Source organism: Pseudophryne corroboree, chromosome 3 (assembly GCF_028390025.1).
Source record: "Pseudophryne corroboree isolate aPseCor3 chromosome 3, aPseCor3.hap2, whole genome shotgun sequence".
Taxonomy (NCBI): Eukaryota; Metazoa; Chordata; class Amphibia; order Anura; family Myobatrachidae; genus Pseudophryne; species Pseudophryne corroboree.
Window position 1 is genome coordinate 403,969,583 of NC_086446.1, and position 20,632 is coordinate 403,990,214.

At 46.1% G+C, this 20,632-nt stretch overlaps 1 protein-coding gene across 1 annotated transcript in view; it reads right to left on the minus strand.

The window, feature by feature from the left end:
- Nucleotides 1–342: 342 nt before the first annotated feature.
- The window catches only part of EDEM2 (ER degradation enhancing alpha-mannosidase like protein 2), a 71,681-nt gene continuing 51,391 nt past the window's right edge, over nt 343–20,632 (minus strand). The window contains exon 11 of the mRNA XM_063960145.1: nt 343–2,003. Coding sequence (XP_063816215.1) covers nt 1,545–2,003 — 459 coding nt within the window. The 3' untranslated portion in view covers nt 343–1,544. The remainder of the gene's footprint in view (nt 2,004–20,632) is intronic.

The window sequence follows — 20,632 nt, forward strand, 5'->3', positions numbered from 1 at the left end:
GCGACGTCCGGCCCGTGCTGTCTCCGAATCTCCCTTGGTCCCACCCTCTTTTCTTTGCGCCGCCTCCTGCACGGTGTGGACCAAGGGAGATCTGGAGACAGCACGGGCCGGACGCCACTATTCTATAACATACTGCAGCGGTACCCTGCAACTGGCACGCCGCTTACATGTATGTGATATGCAGCCGGTGCTCTGGACTGGCATACATAGGCTGGGGGCCAGTCCTGTGCGCGGGCCGCAAAAGTAGGCAGTAAGGGCCACATGCGGCCCGCAGGCCGCGAATTTGACATGTCTGCACTAGATTTAATGACTGCAGAAACAAAATACCATTCACACAGTCCATTGCAAACATACATCCTCTATTTATTGTTTCCCTTTGACATGATTACTACAGCTGCCTGCAGCCTGGTTACATCAGCTAGAGACTGAATCATGCACAGAGCCAACACTTGCAGAGAACCAACAAAATTTAAATTAAAACATGAATAGAGTTGACCAGACAGTCCCAAGAGTAATCAATTATTCTACAGGAGGAGAGATCTCCAAAAAGCTTACGGTGCCATGTTGTAATTGCAAACATACTTGTTTGCATATGTTGAACTTAATATACATCACCGAAGGTACTTGAATTATCCTTTAACTAATGCTGTTCAACATTAAATTACAGTATGGAATATTTAAAAAAATATGTGACCTATCATGAAGTAGTTATGATCTTTTATTGAGCCTATGTGGTCAGACTGATGAAACAGGCAATAAATAGGTGATTTTTTTTTTTTTAAGTGTTACTGCAAATTTGCATTTCCACAGTAAGAATGTAGTAAAAGACAAAGCAAAAAATAAAATAAATGTAGTAAACAATTGTCCGTTAGATGCAGGTTGAAGTGTTGTAGCTGCAGGGTCATGTGATCATTGGGAATCCCCATGGGAAGACTTTGGCTGGTGAAAGTTGATCATTTTACTACAGCAAGAACTCAGAGTAGGTTATAAAAACCTAAAGGTGTGCATCACAGCAAAACCAGACACTGTACAATACCAGGTGCAATCTCGTTCTGTTGAGGAAGAGTTGTTTTCTAAGTTTAATAATACTCTTGTGCATGTACAGCATTGTTCAAAACATCAGGATGGGGAATGCTTTAGTCTGTAATGTGATTTTTATGGAAATCAAAAGTTATAAGGAAAAATCAAGGCCTCAGGCTGTATAGAATAAATGGGTGTACTACATTATGCCGGCTCTTGGGATCACGGCGCCCAGGCAGTGGGGAGAGCGCAAAAGAGGCCCTTGCAGGCTCACTGCGCTCACCACGGGCACGGTGGCATGTTACGCTATTTATTCTCCCTCCAGGGTTGTCGTGGACACCGCAAGAGGGAGAATAGTTGTCAATATGTCAGCTATCAGGATTCCGGCGCCGGTATACTGAGTGCAGGGATCCTGTCAGCCGGCATGTCAAATGCCTCTCGAGATAAACATAGGACCAAAAGACAGAACAAAAAAAAAAAAAAGTGTGTACGATAATTTGAACCACCAAATAATCTAGCCAGATTTATTCCAGAAACACCTGTCCTAAAATTGAAAGTTTAGAGCTAAATGGTTGACTAGGACAACGAAGCAGCGATGTGCGTTTGAGGTTTGTTCTGTTCTGTACTCTAGAAGGAAACAAATCCTGTTGGCTTTGATCTTGAGTGGCTTCTTTTCTGACCTCCTCCTTTGCTTTTCCAAAGAAGAATTCTCTCACCAGGTCTTCTACTTCCCACTTCTCCGTATTATGCTTCTTACAGCAATGCAGTGCTGCTGGGTCAATTGGATGGGCTTCTGTATTAAACACATAGCCACCAGCCCCAAGTATACATTCCCCGTAGGGAGTCACAACTAGGTCAAATTCTGAACCATCGTTGTGGATGAAGTTATCCGGATCAAACAACAGATAGAGATATTTGATTGTCTCTGCTACAAAGAAAGATTCCATACGATTGTCTAATTTGTGATCCCGGACATCCTTAATCTAAAAGAGAAAAACAAAATGTAACATGAATACATAAGGCTTAACCACATAAAGAAAAAAAAAAAAAAAAAAGTCTGCTGTCCGAATAGCGCTACTAAAAATACAATAGCTGTAGCCATAAAGAAAATAAGATTTTACTCACCGGTAAATCTATTTCTCGTAGTCCGTAGTGGATGCTGGGGACTCCGTAAGGATCATGGGGAATAGACAGGCTCCGCAGGAGACTGGGCACTCTAAGAAAGATTTAGTACTACTGGTGTGCACTGGCTCCTCCCTCTATGCCCCTCCTCCAGACCTCAGTTAAGGAAACTGTGCCCGGAAGAGCTGACATTACAAGGAAAGGATTTTGGAACCCAGGGTAAGACTCATACCAGCCACACCAATCACACCGTATAACTTGTGATAAACTTACCCAGTTAACAGTATGAACAAACAACAGAGCATCAACCAATGGATGCCAACATAACTTAACCCTTTAGTAAGCAATAACTATATACACGTATTGCAGAAAGTCCGCACTTGGGACGGGCACCCAGCATCCACTACGGACTACGAGAAATAGATTTACCGGTGAGTAAAATCTTATTTTCTCTAACGTCCTAGTGGATGCTGGGGACTCCATAAGGACCATGGGGATTATACCAAAGCTCCCAAACGGGCGGGAGAGTGCGGATGACTCTGCAGCACCGAATGGGCAAACACAAGGTCCTCCTCAGCCAGGGTATCAAACTTGTAGAATTTTGCAAAGGTGTTTGAACCCGACCAAGTAGCAGCTCGGCAAAGCTGTAATGCAGAGACCCCTCGGGCAGCCGCCCAAGAAGAGCCCACCTTCCTTGTGGAATGGGCATTCACTGATTTTGGATGCGGCAATCCAGCCGCAGAATGTGCCTGCTGAATCGTGTTACAGATCCAGCGAGCAATAGTTTGCTTTGAAGCAGGAGCACCCAGCTTGTTGGATGCATACAGGATAAACAGCGAGTCAGTCTTCCAGACTCCAGCCGTTCTGGTTACCTAAATCTTCAAAGCCTGGACTACGTCAAACAGCTTGGAATCCTCCAAGTCACAAGTAGCCGCAGGCACCACAATAGGTTGGTTCAAATGAAAAGATGACACCAGCTTTGGCAGAAATTACGGACGAGTCCGCAATTCTGCCCTGTCCATATGGAAAACCAGATAGGGGCTTTTACATGACAAAGCCGCCACTTCTGACACACGCCTAGCCGAAGCTAAGGCCAACAGCATGACCACTTTCCACGTGAGATACTTTAGCTCCACAGTCTTAAGTGGCTCAAACCAGTGGGATTTCAGGAAACCCAACACCACGTTAAGATCCCAAGGTGCCACCGGTGGCACAAAAGGGGGCTGAATATGCAGCACTCCCTTAACAAACGTCTGAACCTCAGGCAGTGAAGCCAGTTCTTTTTGAAAGAAAATGGATAGGGCCGAAATCTGGACCTTTATGGACCCTAATTTTAGGCCCATAGTCACACCTGACTGTAGGAAGTGCAGGAATCGACCCAGCTGGAATTCCTCTGTAGGGGCCTTCCTGGCCTCACACCAAGCAACATATTTTCGCCATATACGGTGATAATGCTTTGCCGTCACGTCCTTCCTAGGCTTTATCAGCGTAGGAATAACTTCATCCGAAATGCCTTTTTCCGCTAGGATCCGGCGTTCAACCGCCATGCCGTCAAACGCAGCCGCGGTAAGTCTTGAAACAGACAGGGCCCTTGTTGCAACAGGTCCTGTCTGAGAGGCAGAGGCCATGGGTCCTCTGTGAGCATTTCTTGCAGTTCCGGGTACCAAGTCCTTCTTGGCCAATCCAGAACAATGAGTATTGTTCTCACTCCTCTTTTTCTTACAATTCTCAGCACCTTTGGTATGAGAGGAAGAGGAGAAAACACATAGACCGACTGGAACACCCACGGTGTTACTAATTCGTCCAAAGCTATCGCCTGAGGGTCCCTTGACCTGGCGCAATACGTTTTTAGCTTTTTGTTGAGGCGGGACGCCATCATGTCCACCTGTGGCAGTTCCCATCGATTTGGAATCTGCGTGAAGACTTCCTGATGAAGTCCCCACTCTCCCGGGTGGAGGTCGTGCCTGCTGAGGAAGTCTGCTTCCCAGTTGTCCACTCCCGGAATGAACACTGCTGACAGTGCGCTTACGTGATTCTCCGCCCAGTGAAGAATTCTGGTGGCTTCTACCATCGCCACCCTGCTCCTTGTGCCGCCTTGGCGGTTTACATGAGCCACTGCGGTCTGACTGGATCAGAACCAGTTGCTCGCGAAGCAGGGTCTCCGCTTGACTTAGGGCGTTGTATATGGCCCTTAGTTCCAGGATATTGATGTGAAGGCAAGTCTCCTGCCTTGACCACAGCCCTTGGAAATTTCTTCCCTGTGTGACTGCCCCCCACCCTCGGAGGCTTGCATCCGTGGTCACCAGGACCCAGTCCTGAATGCCGAATCTGCGACCTTCGAGAAGGTGAGCACTCTGCAGTCACCACAGGAGAGACACCCTGGCTCTGGGGGATAGGGTGATTAACCGATGCATCCGAAGATGTGATCCGGACCACTTGTCCAGTAAGTCCCATTGGAAGGTCCTCCTATGGAACCTGCCGAAGGGAATGGCCTCGAATGATGCCACCCTCCTTCCCAGGACTCGAGTGCAGTGATGCACTGACACCTGTTTTGGTTTTAATAGATTCCTGACCAGTGTCACGAGCTTCTGAGCTCTCTCTATCGGGAGATAAACCCTTTTCTGGTCTGTGTCTAGGATCATGCCTAGGAGAGGCAGATGAGCTGTAAGAACCAACTGCGACTTTGGAATATATAGAATCCAGCCGTGTTGCCGTTTCACTTCCAGAGAAAGTGATACGCTGTTCAGCAACTGCTCTCTTGATCTCGCTTTTATGAGGAGATCGTCCAAGTACGTGATAATAGTGACACCTTGCTTCCGCAGGAGCACCATCATTTCCGCCATAACCTTGGTGAATATTCTCAAGGCCGTGGAGAGACCAAACGGCAACATATGAAATTGGTAATGACCATCCCGTACCGCAATTCTGAGGTACGCCTGATGAGGTGGATAAATGGGGACATGAAGGTATGCATCCTTTATGTCCCGAGTCACCATAAAATCTCCCCCTTTCAGGCTTGCAATAACCGCTCTTAGCGATTCCATCTTGAACTTGAACCCTTTCAGGTATATGTTCAGGGATTTTAAATTCAATATGGGTCCGACCGAACCGTCTGGTTTCGGGACTACAACATGGTCGAATAATAACCCCCTCCTTGTTGAAGGAGGGGAACCTTGACCACCACCTGTTGAAGATACAATTTATGATTTGCTGTTAACATTGTTTCCCTCTCGTGGGGGGAAGCCGGCAGGGCCGTCGGTGAGGGGGCATCTTCTCAAAGTCCAGCTTGTATCCCTGAGACACAATATCTATTGCCCAGGGATCTAACAGGGAGTGAACCCACTTGTGGCTGAACTGGCGAAGGCGTGCCCCCACCGGGCCTAGCTCCGCCTTGCGGTGGATTTTTGTAGAGGCCGGGGAGGACTTCTGTTCCTGAGAACTAGCTGTGTTGTGCAGCTTCTTTCCTGTGCCCCCGCCTCTGGCAAGAAAGGACGCACCTCGGACTTTCTGGCTTCTTTATTCGAAAGGCTGCATTTGATAATGTCGTGTTTTCCTAGGCTGTGCAGGAATATAAGGCAAAATATCAGAATTACCAGCTATAGCTGTGTAGACCAGGTCCGAGAACCCTTCTCCACACAATCCTCAGCCTTCCACATGCCTCTTAAGTCGGCATCATCTGTCCATAGCATATTCTACAGGACACGTCAAGCAGAAATCGACATAGCTTTGGCTATCTCTTTGGGCATGTTTATATATATATATATATATATATATATATATATATATATATATATATATATATATATATATATATATATATATATATATATATATCTCTATCACTTAAGACAGCATCTTTAATATATATATATGTATATGCATACTAGGGTCTCAATCTCTGCTGATAAGGTACCTGTCCACGCTGCCACAGCGCTATAAACCCATGCCGACACAATCGCCGGTCTGAGTAGTATACTAGAATGTGCACGCTATCTGCAGGATCCCTGAGAATAGCTAGTGCTACCTTCTGTGCAAACAGGACACCCTAGGGGAAGATTCCCAACACATCCTGGCCCTAGTGGGGAAAGGATACTGCCTGAGAATTTTTTGTGGGAAGCTGCAGTCTCTTGTCTGCAGATTCCCGCTCTTTTTCCTCATGAGAGGAGGGAAATTTACCTCAGCTTTCTTCCCCTTAACATGTGTACCCTTGTGTCAGGGACAAATGAGTCATCAGTGATATGCAAATCATCTTTTATTACAATAATCATATATTGAATACCTTTCAGCCATCTTGGCTGTAACTTTGCATTATCGTAGTCGACACTGGAGTCAAACTCCCTGTCGATATCAGTGTTTATTATTTTGGATAGTGAGCATTGTGAGAGACTGAAGGTCTCTGTGACACAGGGACAGACATGGGTAGATTTCCTGGCTGTTCTCCAATCACTTGTGCAATAAATTCACCTCAGCACTTATACATATCCAAACAGGTGTCGGCGTTGTCGACGGAGAACCTCTCACACACATATTTGCTCCATCTCCTCCTTAGGGGAGCCTTTTACCTCAGACATGTCGACACACACGCACCGACACACCACACACACAGGGGATGCTCTATTTGAAGACAGTTCCCCCACAAGGCCCTTTGGGGAGACAGAGAGAGAGTATGCCAGCACACACCCCAGCGCTATATGACCCAGGAATCACACAGTAACTTAGTGTTAAGCCAGTAGCTGCTGTATATATTGTTTTTACGCCAAAGTTATGTGCCCCCCTCTCTTTTACACCCTCTCTATCGTGCAGGGATAAGCCTGGGGAGCTTCCTCTCAGCGGAGCTGTGGAGAGAAAATGGCGCTGGTGAGTGCTGAGAAAGAAGGCCCCGCCCCCTCAGCGGCGGGCTTCTCCCGCGATTTTGTGTAAAATTAATGGCGGGGGCTCATGCATATAAGTGTCCAACTGTATATATGCTGCTTTTGCCAGGAGGTACTTAATTGCTGCCCAGGGCGCCCCCCCCTGCGCCCTGCACCCTACAGTGACCGGAGTGTGTGGGTTAGTGTGGGAGCAATGGCGCACAGCTGCAGTGCTGTGCGCTACCTCATGGGAAGACAGGAGTCTTCTGCCGCCGATTTCGATGTCTTCTTGCTTCTGCCGGCTTCTGTCTTCTGGCTCTGCGAGGGGGACGGCGGCGCGGCTCCGGGAACGGACGACCAAGGTTAAGATCCTGTGTTCGAACCCTCTGGAGCTAATGGTGTCCAGTAGCCTAAGAAGCGCAACCTAGCCGCAGTTAGTGGGTTTGCTTCTCTCCCCTCAGTCCCACGTAGCAGAGAGTCTGTTGCCAGCAGAAGCTCTCTGAAATTAAAAAACCTAACTAAAATACTTTCTTATTAGCAAGCTCAGGAGAGCCCACTAAAAGCACCCAGCTCTGGCCGGGCACAGATTCTAACTGAGGTCTGGAGGAGGGGCATAGAGGGAGGAGCCAGTGCACACCAGTAGTACTAAATCTTTCTTAGAGTGCCCAGTCTCCTGCGGAGCCGGTCTATTCCCCATGGTCCTTACGGAGTCCCCACCATCCACTAGGACGTTAGAGAAAAGTAGTAGAGATGCATGCTACCTGCAGGATAACACCAAAGCCCAGGAAACAGGTTTAGGGTACTAATCCAATTATGTGCGATGGGTGCGAAGTGCCGTTGCCGCACGGTTTAAACACCGGCAACGGCACTCGATCTCTGCTGTACAGTGCGGCCGCTGCTGCGAAGACTCGCACCTACAAAATCATATTGCGGCTAATTGAATTGACCCCTGAGTATTTGTGTGACCATATATTTTAATCATTATAATATTAATACAAAAAACACTAAAATGAAACAAAACCAGTGTGCAGCACAAAATCAGCTTTAGTTCTACTCGGGCACCTCATTGTGTGTGTAAGTACATCAAGCTTTCCACCCACTAGGACTCCATTTGCTGTAGAGGAGATATTTGCATAAGCCAAGGGAAGGTGTTGAGCTGAGTAAAGGCATTCCTGCATAAGTATGGCATATGCAACACAGAAGAAAAAAAGATTTGTCTTGGTGTCTACACCTAGAAATAAAAAGTAACTTTTATTAATTTATTTGAAAAAGTTGCTGTTTAAAAAAAAAAAAAAAAAAACATCCGGAAGTGATCAAGCCCTTGTGAGGGTGAAACCGGTCTTCCGTTGTCCGCTATAGCCACACCTGGTCCCGTACTCACGGCGCATCTATCCCCACTGAACAGGTTATCCCGCTGACACATTGTGTACGGCGTTGTAGTTATATTTGGTGCTCCTATGTCCGTTCTGGCCGTATTTGGTCCCGGACTCACGGTGCACTAAACTTTTGCTGACGGGCTTTATCCTGCTAATATAATAGTGCATGGTGTTTTACTATTTGCCCATTGTGCCTTAAATGATTTCTTTTTGATCCCTGTATACCCAGGATTTTTTTGAGACTCATACGCATCACAGTGACCAATATCAATTGTGATTTATTAGTTTTCAGGCACTTGCATTACTCTTTGCTCCTCAAATACCAAGAGATAGGTTACCTTACATTTACTACATAGTGACACCTGCATCAGTGTGTTAATTGGCTGATTTTGCATTAAGTGACACTTATACAGCCTCCACTGTGAATTGTGACACTCATGCAGGTAGTCCATTACCTATTCCACTTGGAGTTTTTGGTTGATGTACTGTATGGCAACAACCACAAATGGGGATGACTATCGTCACCTATATGCAATATTTCTTTTTTCACTTTCTCCATAGTGTGTATACTCAAACACAGGTGCTTTACATAAAAATGATCCTGTCTATATTCAGGTTCTTTCACAACCGATATTAATTTTGGCAATTTCACACCTGTATGCAATATTTTTATATCTTGCTCGTGGACTCTCACCAGTGATCCGGGGACGCAGCATGAGTGTATTTACACCTAGCCGTTTTATCTGGCAGCAGATCCACCATTTTGTTTATTCCCACTTTCTCTATGTGACTCCTTTTTCTAAGTGATCTCTCATCAATGAGCCAAGGAGTGGTTGCGTCCTTTAATTTTCTACTATCATACCACACTGATAACGCCCAATACCGTCCGAACTTGGAAGCTAAACTGTTGGTTTTGGTCAGGAGACCACCTCGGAATACTAAGTTTAGTAGAAACATTTGTTCATTATAAGACTCCATGCCTAACATTGACAGCAGAATCGCTGCTCTAGACTTTCTTCCAAACTTTTATTCTACTGGACTTTCACCCTTTGAGTATTGATACCTGGTTCAGTGTTGTTGACACAAGTGATATCTCCGTGAATCCACACTGTATAGACCACAAGGTCTCTATCAAATATCTGTTTGCAGGCGTGACCACTTCAGTCCCAATGGTTATAGACTCTGATGCGATTGAGTTTAATACACAGATACGTTGACAATCAGAGACCGAAGTTTTTATATTGAATGTTGTTTGTCTTTAATTCTGGATACCTTTACTCTATTTTAAGTAGTATTTATTAAAAGTGTACGTTTTAACGAATCAATTATTTCATCTTTATCATTGTATATCTATTTAAGAGTGCACCCACAAAGAGTCTTGCTTCTCCTCTGCCCTGCTTGAATAGTTATGCTGTTTGACTTAGGGTGCACCACCAGAGTTACATATTCAGGAAAATACCTCTAATTGTTGATTTCTGGTCATATATTTCTTTTCTATACTTTTGTAACTGGTGCAGAATCATCCCAACTGCATATTATTATTTTTTTTAAACTGCGAAATACTGAGAAAAAGATGGTGAGAAAGCAGGAAATTGTGATATAAAATGTAGCGTGTTTGGGTTACAGTGACAGCTGAAAGATGGTCCAATAGTTAAGTTCTGTGTTGAAATCCAGAGGTTTACAACCAAACCTGCTTTCATTAGTGGACTATACCATGGATGTCTAGACATATATGGATACACCACTTCACTTGGCTTAACCCTAATTTCTGCTTTAGCAATAGCAGCCCGATTTACACAAGCTTAAATGCTTGGAGGCAGAGACAATCTAAGAAGGCCTTGCCCTTTGCAGGTTTTGTAATCTGTGGTGTACTTTCCTGCCAGTCATGACTGAGAAATTTAAGGGCCAGAGTCCTTTCCAGTGTCCGGTAGAACCAGGGATCCTCCCTTCAAGGATTAATCTTGTGGTTCCCAAAGTGTTCACCAAAGGGGCAAGCAGGCAGTATGAGGCAGCCATCACAACTCAGGGGGTGGTCTTAAGGTTGCCGGCGGCCGGGCTCCCGGCGACCACCATACCGACGCCAGAATCTCGACCGCCGGCATACAGACATCTTTTCTCCCCCTGAAGGGAGTATAGATAGCGTGGCGCACCGTGCCCGCAGCATGGCGAGCCCGCAAGGGGCTCATTTGCGCTCGCCCAGCTGTCTGTATGCCGGCGGCCGGGACCCCGACCGCCGGCAAACCATACTACACCCCAACTCAGGGCCTAATTCAGACCTGACTGTAGCCCTGCAAAATTTTGCAGGGCTACGATCAGGCACACTGACATGCGGGGGGACACCCAGCACAGGGCTAGTCCGTCCGCATGTTAAAATCTATGAATTTATACCTGCATTCAGAGAACAATGCTTGGAGTGAGATGAACTTCTCTCATCCATGGACATCAAGGATGCATACTTCCATGACCCGATTTGGGATGTGCACCAATGCCTGTTCAAGTTTGTCATGGGCAGTGCCCATTTCCAGTTCAGGTCCCTTTCTTTCATTCTGGTGAACAGCTCCCAAAGATTATTGCAGTAATGGCAGTGCTTTTGCTGTTTAAATAGATTAGTTATTCAGTACTTTGACAACTGGCTGACAATGTACAAACTGCGCTTCTCCAGTCCCATATACAATTGACAACAGAGACTCAGGAGGCGCATGGCTGGGTAACTCAATTACCCCAAGTCCAGCTTTAGTCTGATCACACTTTGTCAAATTTCTGTGTCTACTCTTGGGCAATTGATCGTTACGACATACAGGGCACTGAAAGCTTTCACCTGGGCATCAGCTCTCCACTGCATGCAGTTACTGGGCAGGATGGTGTCTTGCTTTAAGGCAGTCCCATTTACCTGTATTTAGTGACAGACTAGCTTCTATCCCAGTCGCTATGATGAACACTCGCCTGGCAAGACACTTCTTTTGGCCATCTCCGGCAACTCTGTGGTGGCTGAACAGACACTGCCCCAAACCGGGCCATATCTGGTCTGTGGAATATGGACCATTGTGATGATGGATGCCAGGTTCCTGGGATATGAAGTGGTACTGCCGAGTCTTCACCTGCAGGGACTTTAGTCCCAAGATGAAGTTCATCTTCCCATAAATGTCCTAGAGCTAAACAGTCTGCTCAAAACTCAGCCATGTATTTAGTGCAGACCCTTTTCGGATCCAAGCCAACAATGCCACAGCCTTGCAAGTGTGAAGATAGAGATTAAGCGCTACTATGTGGACTCGTTAGAGCGTGTAGTCTTGAGTGCAGCTTAAACCCTGGCAAGGTTACCCGGCACCTGTATATAATATTTTAATTAGGGTTGTGGGTTTTAGCGTTCTACAAGAAATTAAATATATGTATGGAAAAGTGTCCGTTTAAGAAGTGAATATCACACAATACAATGTATAAAATATATAAATATTCTGTGAATTCTCAAAAATGAAACAATTGAAAGATCACAATACAATGTATCACTATTCTGTGAGTTCTCCTAAATGAAACAGAGTGTCAGATGCGGTTATCAGTGAAAAAAAACATTCTCGTGTCACAGTTTTACCTTATTTAGGATGTAATAAGGTTGTGGTACTGTTCTATAATTAATTATCCCAGGAAGGATGGCTGCCTTGACATTTATAAACCATCAAGGAGTATTTGGCAATAGCAGAGATGGCCAAGATCTTTTGCTGAGCAGATAGGCACATTCTGGCGATAGTCATCACAAGTGCAGAAAACTAGAAAGCCCATCTCAGTTGACATGCCATTCATCCAGGGAGTGGTCGCTTTACCCAGAGGTGTTCAATCAGCCAGTATAGCAATAGGGTTTTTTCCAAAGGTTGTCCTGATGGCCGCTCAGTTAGACCACAAGCTTTTGCTGTATGAGTCAAAGACCAGGGATTCACAGGCAATTCTGGTGGACGCCATGATAGCTCTTTGGTGGTAACTGCTTGGAAATCCGTTTCAGATTTCCTTGATTCTCTGGGACCTCAAAAATTGAAAATGAAGGGGTCTCCAACCATTCTAGTGGCTCCAGATTGGGCATGTTGGTCTTGGTATAACATACTTCTACTGGCAGAAACTCTGAGGAAACTACTCAGGCAGATATTCTTAGTAAAAGTTCCTTTATTACATCCATACGTACCTTACCTTGGTTACTTTAATGGCATGGCTGTTGAAGCCATAATCCTCTGGGGTGAAGGGTTTTCTAACTGGTCATTAAAATGGGGATCAGGGCCAAGAAATTATCTTCCAAAAACTACCACCGGAGTCTAGACGCTATACATTTCTTGGTGCAAGTGGAAAAAGTTACAAGACTTATTGCCCTTTTATAAACAACTCAAAATAATGATATATAAGTAAAAAAATAAAAAGATGCTACTCTGCATTAATATTACATTACTGGAGAACCCTATTCTAAAGGGGACAGTTATCAATGGAAGATTTTGGCCAAATAGCTTATTTTTGTTTATTTAATTATTTTTATGGCAATTTGCATTTCCCCCAATCTGCTAAAAGAACATCGCCACTTGCATCAAAATAAAGCACTACAAAAATAATTGCACTGGTTTATGCATTCAAGATTGCCTGAAAGCCAGTGAAGTGAGCTGCTTTTTTTTTATATTTCTCTTACGTCCCAGAGGATGCTGGGGTCCATTTTAGTACCATGGGGTATAGTGTTCCGCAGGAGCCTTCGTCACTTTAAGACTTTTCAACAGTGTGAACTGGCTCCTCCCTCTATGCCCCTCCTCCAGACCTCAGTTTAGAAAATGTGCCCGGGAGACTGGCTGCACATCAGTGAAGCTCTACTGAGTTTTGCTGAAAAAGACTTTGTTAGGTTTTTTATTTTACAGAGAAGCTGCTGGCAACAGTTTCCCTGCTTCGTGGGACTTAGGGGGGGGAGAGTAGGAACCAACTTCTCAGTTAGTTTAATGGCTCTGCTTCCACTGACAGGACACCATTAGCTCCTGAAGGGTACTGAACACAGCCCTTGCCTGGCTGCTGCTCACTCCCACAGCACTGCCGCCACCCCCTAACAGAGCCAGAAGTCAGAAGGCTGGTGAGTATTAACCGGAGACCTGCAGAGAGGGGCCCTCCGGTCATCATGGCGGCATAATGGTACCAGCGCAGCGCGGGACGCTGTGCGTCAACATGTCTCTCAGAACAGGGTGCAGGGCGCGCGCGGGGGGGGGGGTAAATATTACTGTGGCTGAACCGCGCCATTACAAGGGGGCGGGGCTTCACCTCAGAATTGCTTGTAACTCATTTAGCGCCATTTTCTCCTCACAGAGACGCCGGAGCGCTGATCCTACAGGCTGCTTCTCCTCACACATCGCTGATACAAGTACCAGGGAGTAATAGAAGGGGAGCACATAATTTATTGAAGTCTGCAGGCTTCACATTGGATAAGAAGCACTGTTTTGGTATATATGTATATTCATTGTATGTAATACATATAGGGCGCGTGGTGTGGACTGGCAATCCCCTCTGGGTCTCTCTGACAGACTTTAGGTAGATCTGTCCCCAATAACTCCCGTGTGTGTGTGTGAGTGGTGTGACTGTACACGTGTGTAATATGTCTAGAGAAAGTTCTTCCCCAGAGGAAACCAGTTTGGAGGCACAAGAGTGTTCTGAGCCTGTGTGGGTGTGAAAGCTGCAGAGTAATATGTAAATTCTCTGAGTCTGAACAACAGACAAAGAAAGACAGTCTGTGGAGGATGCTCTGTTTTGCCGATTCCTCCACGTCACCCACTCGGGACCCCTCCTGTTCCCAGAAAAGGTCTCTGACCCAAATTATGCAAATGGACACTGACACAGATTCCGACACTGAAGTCGACACTGGAGATTTGAGGGGGGTAGATCCCAAACTGGCTAAGAGCATTCAATGTATGATAGTCACTATAAAAGAGGTGTTGGAATTTCCTGACACAACCTGAGGAAAGAGATTATTTTAAATTAAATAAAAAAAAAAAAACGAGGAAAAAAAAAACAAAAAAAAAACAGGTGGTGACTTTTCCTCCGTCTAAGGATAGCGTACCCTTTCCCTGAAGAGGATAGGCGTAAGTGGGAGTCACCCCCAATGATAGACACCTCAGTCTCTAGGTTATCAAAGAAAATCATTTTACCTGCCCCAGGGTCAGCTTCATTAAAAGAACCTGCTGACCGCAAATTAGAGACGACATTAAAGTCCATCTATGTTGCTACGGGTACGTTACTCAGGCCCGCGATTGCTTCTGCATGGGTAGGTAACGCAGTGGAAAAGTTGGCAGACAATTTAATTGTTAATATTGACACGGTCGATAAAGATGATATGCTGCAAATTATAGGTCATATCAAAGATTCTGCAGGTTACTTGGTTGAGGCTATGAAGGACATAGGCTTACTGGGCACAAGGGCCTCTACTATGGCGATTTCAGCCGCAGGGCGCTCTGGATCCGCCAATGGAATGTTGACGCTGAATCCAAAAGAAATATTGGGCGCTTCCCTACAAAGGTGAGGCCCTCTTTGGAAACTAGATGCCATAATATCAACTACTACATCTGGCAAGTTAGCATTTCTGCCGTTGGCAGCTACACCGGCAAAGTAAAAAAAAAAAAAAAAGGATATTCTCATACTATGCAGTCCTTTCGGCCCAACAAGTACAAAAAGGCTAAGAGTACCCCTTTTGTCACAGGAAAAGGGAGAGGAAAAGGTAGAAAAGCTACAACACCGTCAAGCTCCCAGGAGCAGAAGTCAGCAACTACTTCTGCAAAAGCCACAGCATGATGCTGGGGCTCCTCTGCGGGAGTGCGATCGGGTGGGGGCACGTCTATTATATTTCAGCCAGGTCTGGCTTCACTCAGACCTGGATCCTTGGATATTACAGATAGTATCCCAAGGTTACAGTTTGGAATTTCAAGACCTTCCCCATGCCGATTTTTCAAATCAGCCTTGCCAGTTTCTGCTCAGGAATGTCCTGAAATGTCCTGAACTCAATACACAAAATAATTGCCTTGGTTCCTGCAAAGAAACCAAGTTTTTTTATTCAAGCCTGTTTGTGGTGCCGAAGCCGGATGGCTCGGTCAGACCGATTTGAAACCTAAAATCTCCGAATCTTTATTTGAAAAGGTTCAAATTCAAGATGGAATCCTTGAGAGAGGCAATTTCCAGCTTGGAAGAAAAGGAATTTCTGGTGTCTGTGGACATCAAGGATGCTTACTTGCATGTCCCCATTTACCCGCCACATCAAGCATACCTGAGGTTTGCAGTTCAGGATTGCCACTACCAATTCCAGACATTACCGTTCGGGCTCTCCACGGCTCAGGGAATATTCACCAAGGTGATGGCGGAGATGATGGTTCTCCTTCGCAAACAAGGAGTCAACATAATTCCATACTTGGACGATCTCCTCATAAAAGCGAGATCCAGGGACAAGCTACTCCAGAACATAGCATTGTCCCCGAAGGTGCTTCAAAAGCACGGTTGGATCATCAACTTTCCGAAATCGCAGTTGGAACCGACAATGAGATTATCATATTTGGGAATGATACTGGACACAGAGATACAGAGAGTATTTCTACCGGTGGAAAAGACTCAGGAGATCCAGAACATGGTTAAACAACGTTTGAGACCAAGAACAGTATCAATTCATCAGTGCATTCGCCTGTTGGGGAAAATGATAGCGGCTTACGAGGCCCTACAATATGGCCGATTCCATGCCAGGGTCTTCCAGTGGGGCCAACGGGACAAGTGATCAGGGTCGCATCTCCACATGCATCAAAGGATAACCTTTTCAGCGAAAGCCAGAATTTCGCTCCTGTGGTGGCTACAAAATTCTCACCTCCTGGAGAGACGCAGGTTCGGGATTCAGGCCTGGATCCTGGTGACCACGGATGCAAGTCTCCGAGGATGGGGAGCAGTCACGCAAGGCGAAAGCTTCCAAGGAAGATGGTCAAGTTAAGAAACTCGCCTTCACATAAACATTCTGGAGTTGAGAGCTGTGTACAACAGTCTTCATCAAGCGGCACACCTTCTTCAAGGTCGTCCCATACAGATCCAGTCAGACAATGTAACGGCAGTAGCTTACATAAACCGTCGAGGCGGAACAAAAAGCAGAGCAACAATGGCAGAGGTGACAAAGATACTCCTCTGGGCAGAAAGACATGCAAAAGCTCTGTTGGCAATTTTCATTCCGGGAGTGGACAACTGGGAAGCAGACTTCCTCAGCAGACACGATCTTCATCCAGGAGAATGGGGCCTCCACCCAGAAGTCTTTGCGGAGGTGGCAAGTTGTTGGGTTGTTCCTCAAGTGGATATGATGGCATCACGCCTCAACAAGAAGCTTCAGAAATATTGTTCCAGGTCAAGAGACCCACAAGCAATAGCGACAGATGCACTGGTGACCCAGTGGGTGTTTTGGTCGGTGTATCTGTTCCCTCCACTTCCACTTATTCCAAAAGTTCTCAAGATCATCAGAAGAACAGGAGTTCAAGCAATACTCATTGCTCCGGACTGACCAAGGAGGGCTTGGTATCCAGATCTTCAAGAGTTATTAATGGAAGATCCTTGGCCTCTTCCTGAGGACCTGTTTCAGCAGGAGCCGTTAGTTTATCAGGACTTACCGCAGTTGCGTTTGACGGCATGGCTGTTGAGCGCCAGATCCTAGCCCGTAAGGGTATTCCCAATTAAGTCATTCCCACATTTATTCTGGCCAGGAAAGGGGTAACGTCCAAACATTACCATCGTATCTGGAGAAAATATGTATCTTGGTGTGTATCCAAGAAGTTTCCTGCGGTGGAGTTTCAATTAGGACGACTTCTCCTATTTCTACAGGCAGGTGTGGATGCTGGATTGAGATTAGGATCTATCGAGGTTCAGATTTCGGCCTTGTTAAAGTTTTCTTTCAGAAACAATTGGCTTCTCTTCCTGAGGTCCAGACGTTCGTGAAAGGGGTTCTGCGCATCCAACCTCCCTTTGTGCCTCCTGCGGCGCCATGGGATCTTAATGTGGTGTTGCAGTTCCTTAAATCGGACTGTTTTGAGCCTCTGCAAGAGGTGGAGTTGAAGTTCTCACTTAAAAAGTGGTCATGCTGTTGGCCTTGGCTTCAGGCAGACGAGTGTCTGAGTTAGGAGCTCTGTCTCAAGAGTCCTTATTTGATATTTCATGAAGATGGGGCTGAACTGAGAACACGTCAGCACTTTCTTCCGAAGGTTGTGTTTTCTTTTCATATCAACCAACTAGTGGTGGTACCAGTAGCTTCTGACACCTCAGCCATCTCAAAGTCCTTGGATGTCGTCAGAGCGCTGAGGACTTATGTTGCATGAATCGATAAGGAAAACAGAATCTCTATTTGTCCTCTATGACCCGAACAAGATTGGGGGTCCTGCTTCTAAGCAGACTATTGCGCGCTGGATCGGGGGTACCATTCGGCACGCTCATTCCACGGCAGGATTGCAGTTACCGACTTCGGTAAAAGCGGACTCTACAAGGAAAGTGGGTTTGTCCTGGACAGCTGCCCGGGGGGGGTCACGGCTTTGCAAATCTGCCGAGCTGCTACTTGGTTGGGTGCAAACACATTTGATAAGTTTTATAAGTTTGACACCTTGGCTGCTGACGACCTTCAATTTGGTCAGTCAGTTCTGCAGGAACATTAGCACTTTTCAGCCCGTACTGGGAGCTTTGGTATATCCCTATGGTACTAAAATGGACTCCAGCATCCTCTAGGACGTAAGAGAAAATAGAATTTTAAATTACCTGTCGGTAAATCCTTTTCTCGTAGTCCGTAGAGGATGCTGGGCGCCCGCCCAGTGCTCATTTTTCCTGCTGATTACGTTTATCTTTCTCTTTCATCCTCTAGGGGACACTGGAGTCCTATACAGTAGGGGTGTGAAGCCTTGAACCGGAGGTGTGGCACAATCTAAAATTAGCATTGTCTGCACAGCCGGCTCCTCCCCTTCACATCCCTCCTCCCTCAGTTTGAAAAATTGTGCTGGAGGTAACAGCACGTGGAGCATTGAGCTCCTGACTAAAAATCTAAAAGGGGCTGCGTAACCCTAATAAAAGGGGGACAAGGCTGCCTAATACCAGAGAGACAAAGATCCCTATTGAAGGGACCTGCCTCTCTCCACAGGAGATCCTCCAAGTCCTTCTAACAGTGAGTACTGGTCGAAGGAAAGAAGTAGCTTAGGGTCCCTCAAGTATTTTTATTTGTTTTTTAAACCTTACTAAAATATCACTTGTAATATATCAACTGCTGCCTGTATGTAACCCACACTGCTGCCTCCTGTAATATAGCCCCTATTGCAGCTACAGCGGCGGGAAGGAGCGGAGTGGGGCGCGGGACTTGGCCTTTCCTCCCTGTGAGCAGGGAGAGATGGCAGAGCGGCGCGTTGCACAGCGACGAAGACTACAGCCGAAGCGGAGCACAGGCGCCGCTACGGGAAACTGTCCAGGCGCGCGCTGGCCAGCGGGTCCGGAGCGCGCCAAATAGTGTCCTCACAGAGCGCCAGAGAGTGGACTCGGCGCGCGCCGGCCTGCGGCCAGCGGGAGGGGGCTAGAAATAAAAGTGCTTACATACCGTGAAGGGGTGGCAGCGACATCCGAGGCAGCAGCAAAGGAGCTCATATAGCCTAATGGCTAGGGTTCCTGACAGCAGCATATTTTTCCAAACAGTCTTGCAGGACATTTAGTGAGGGCAATATTTAATGATTATGGCGCCAGGCTGAGGTAATGGATGGGTCCTCCCCCTCCCCCCAGTAGAGTACATAGGGGAAGTTTGTTTATTAAAGAATTAGCTCCCTCTGCTGCACTGCCTGCATAGTGCATAGTATAATAGAGCAGGGAGATCGTTAGGTAACCGCTCCCTCTGCTGGTGAATAATATATATACAGATGAGGATCTCCTGAAAAGTAATCAACTTTACAATTTATATTTTCAAGGGACTTCTGTTTCAAAGATCCTGCAGAAAATACACGGAAGCAAGCGAATACCAACTCTAACATCGTAGCTGATTTACAGTTGGGGTGTGAGGATTGCGAGTCGGCTGGTGTTTTAATTTTATTTATTTTTTTAATATAAAAATTATTATTATTTTTTTTTATTATTGTTAATTAAAGTAAAGATATTGGCCTGCTCCTTTTATATACGAAAAGGACAGGTAATTCCAGCCGGATCCAATACCTTCACCTCCGTCATCTCCCAGTTTTTCTCTTCCTACTTTAAAGGGTGAAAGCGCGGCGGGCTACCCTGGTACAGGGTTTTCAAAACAACATGTCTAAGGCAACCAAGACCTCCAAGACCTGTTATGTTTGTACGAAATGTAACAAGAAGAGCACGCGGGTTGGCAGCTCCGGGGTGTGCGACTCCTGCTTAAACAAGGACGCTCCACCTGGGAGCAGTGCTCTGGCTAAGGCATGGGAAGACAAGCTTGCTAATAGAATCTCCATGGAGATGGCAGAGTCGCGCAAGCAGCAATCAGAATGGGCTGCGGGATTCTCAAAGACGATGGAGGAATTTCTCATCAGGTTAACGCCGCCCGCACACGCAGAAACGAGTGTGCGCAAAGCGGTTAAAAGAACTCTCCCTATGATACCAGAATCAGAGGAGGAAGAGGGTTTTCTTCTTGATACGGAGGAAGGTGAGTTAATTGAACCTAACCTAGACGCCGACTTTCCAGAAGAGGACTCGGCAATCTCAGGTCTAGACTCCTTAATTGACGCGGTAAAAGCGATCCTAAGTTTTAAGGACGAGGAAATACGGGAGCCAGAGGATTTCGATTTGTTCGAATCCCAGAAGCCGCGTTCAGCAGTGTTTCCTATTCCTAAATCCCTCCAATCTCAGATAGAGGAGGCTTGGAAACAACCTGACAAACGGTTTCAATTTCCGAAACGGTTTCAGGTAACTTATCCCCTACCTAAGGGTGTAATGGACAAGTGGGAGACTCCGCCGGTAGTGGATGCTTCCCTAGGAAGGTTGTCAAAAAAGACAATTTTACCAATTCCTAACGTAACTACTTTAAAGGATGCGTCAGACCGTAAAGTTGACACTGCGTTAAAGTCAATTTTTGTTGCAGCTGGTGCAGCGCAGAGACCTGCGATCGTCTGTGCTTGGGTCAACAAGGCCATGGGTGCATGGTTCGGCCGTATTGTACAAGCTATTGAGGAGGAAAATAGCTTAGAAGAGAAGAGATTACCCAACTGGCAGAACACATTCGAGAATCTGCATCGTACTTGTGTCAAGCTTCTAAGGATATTAGCAGAATAG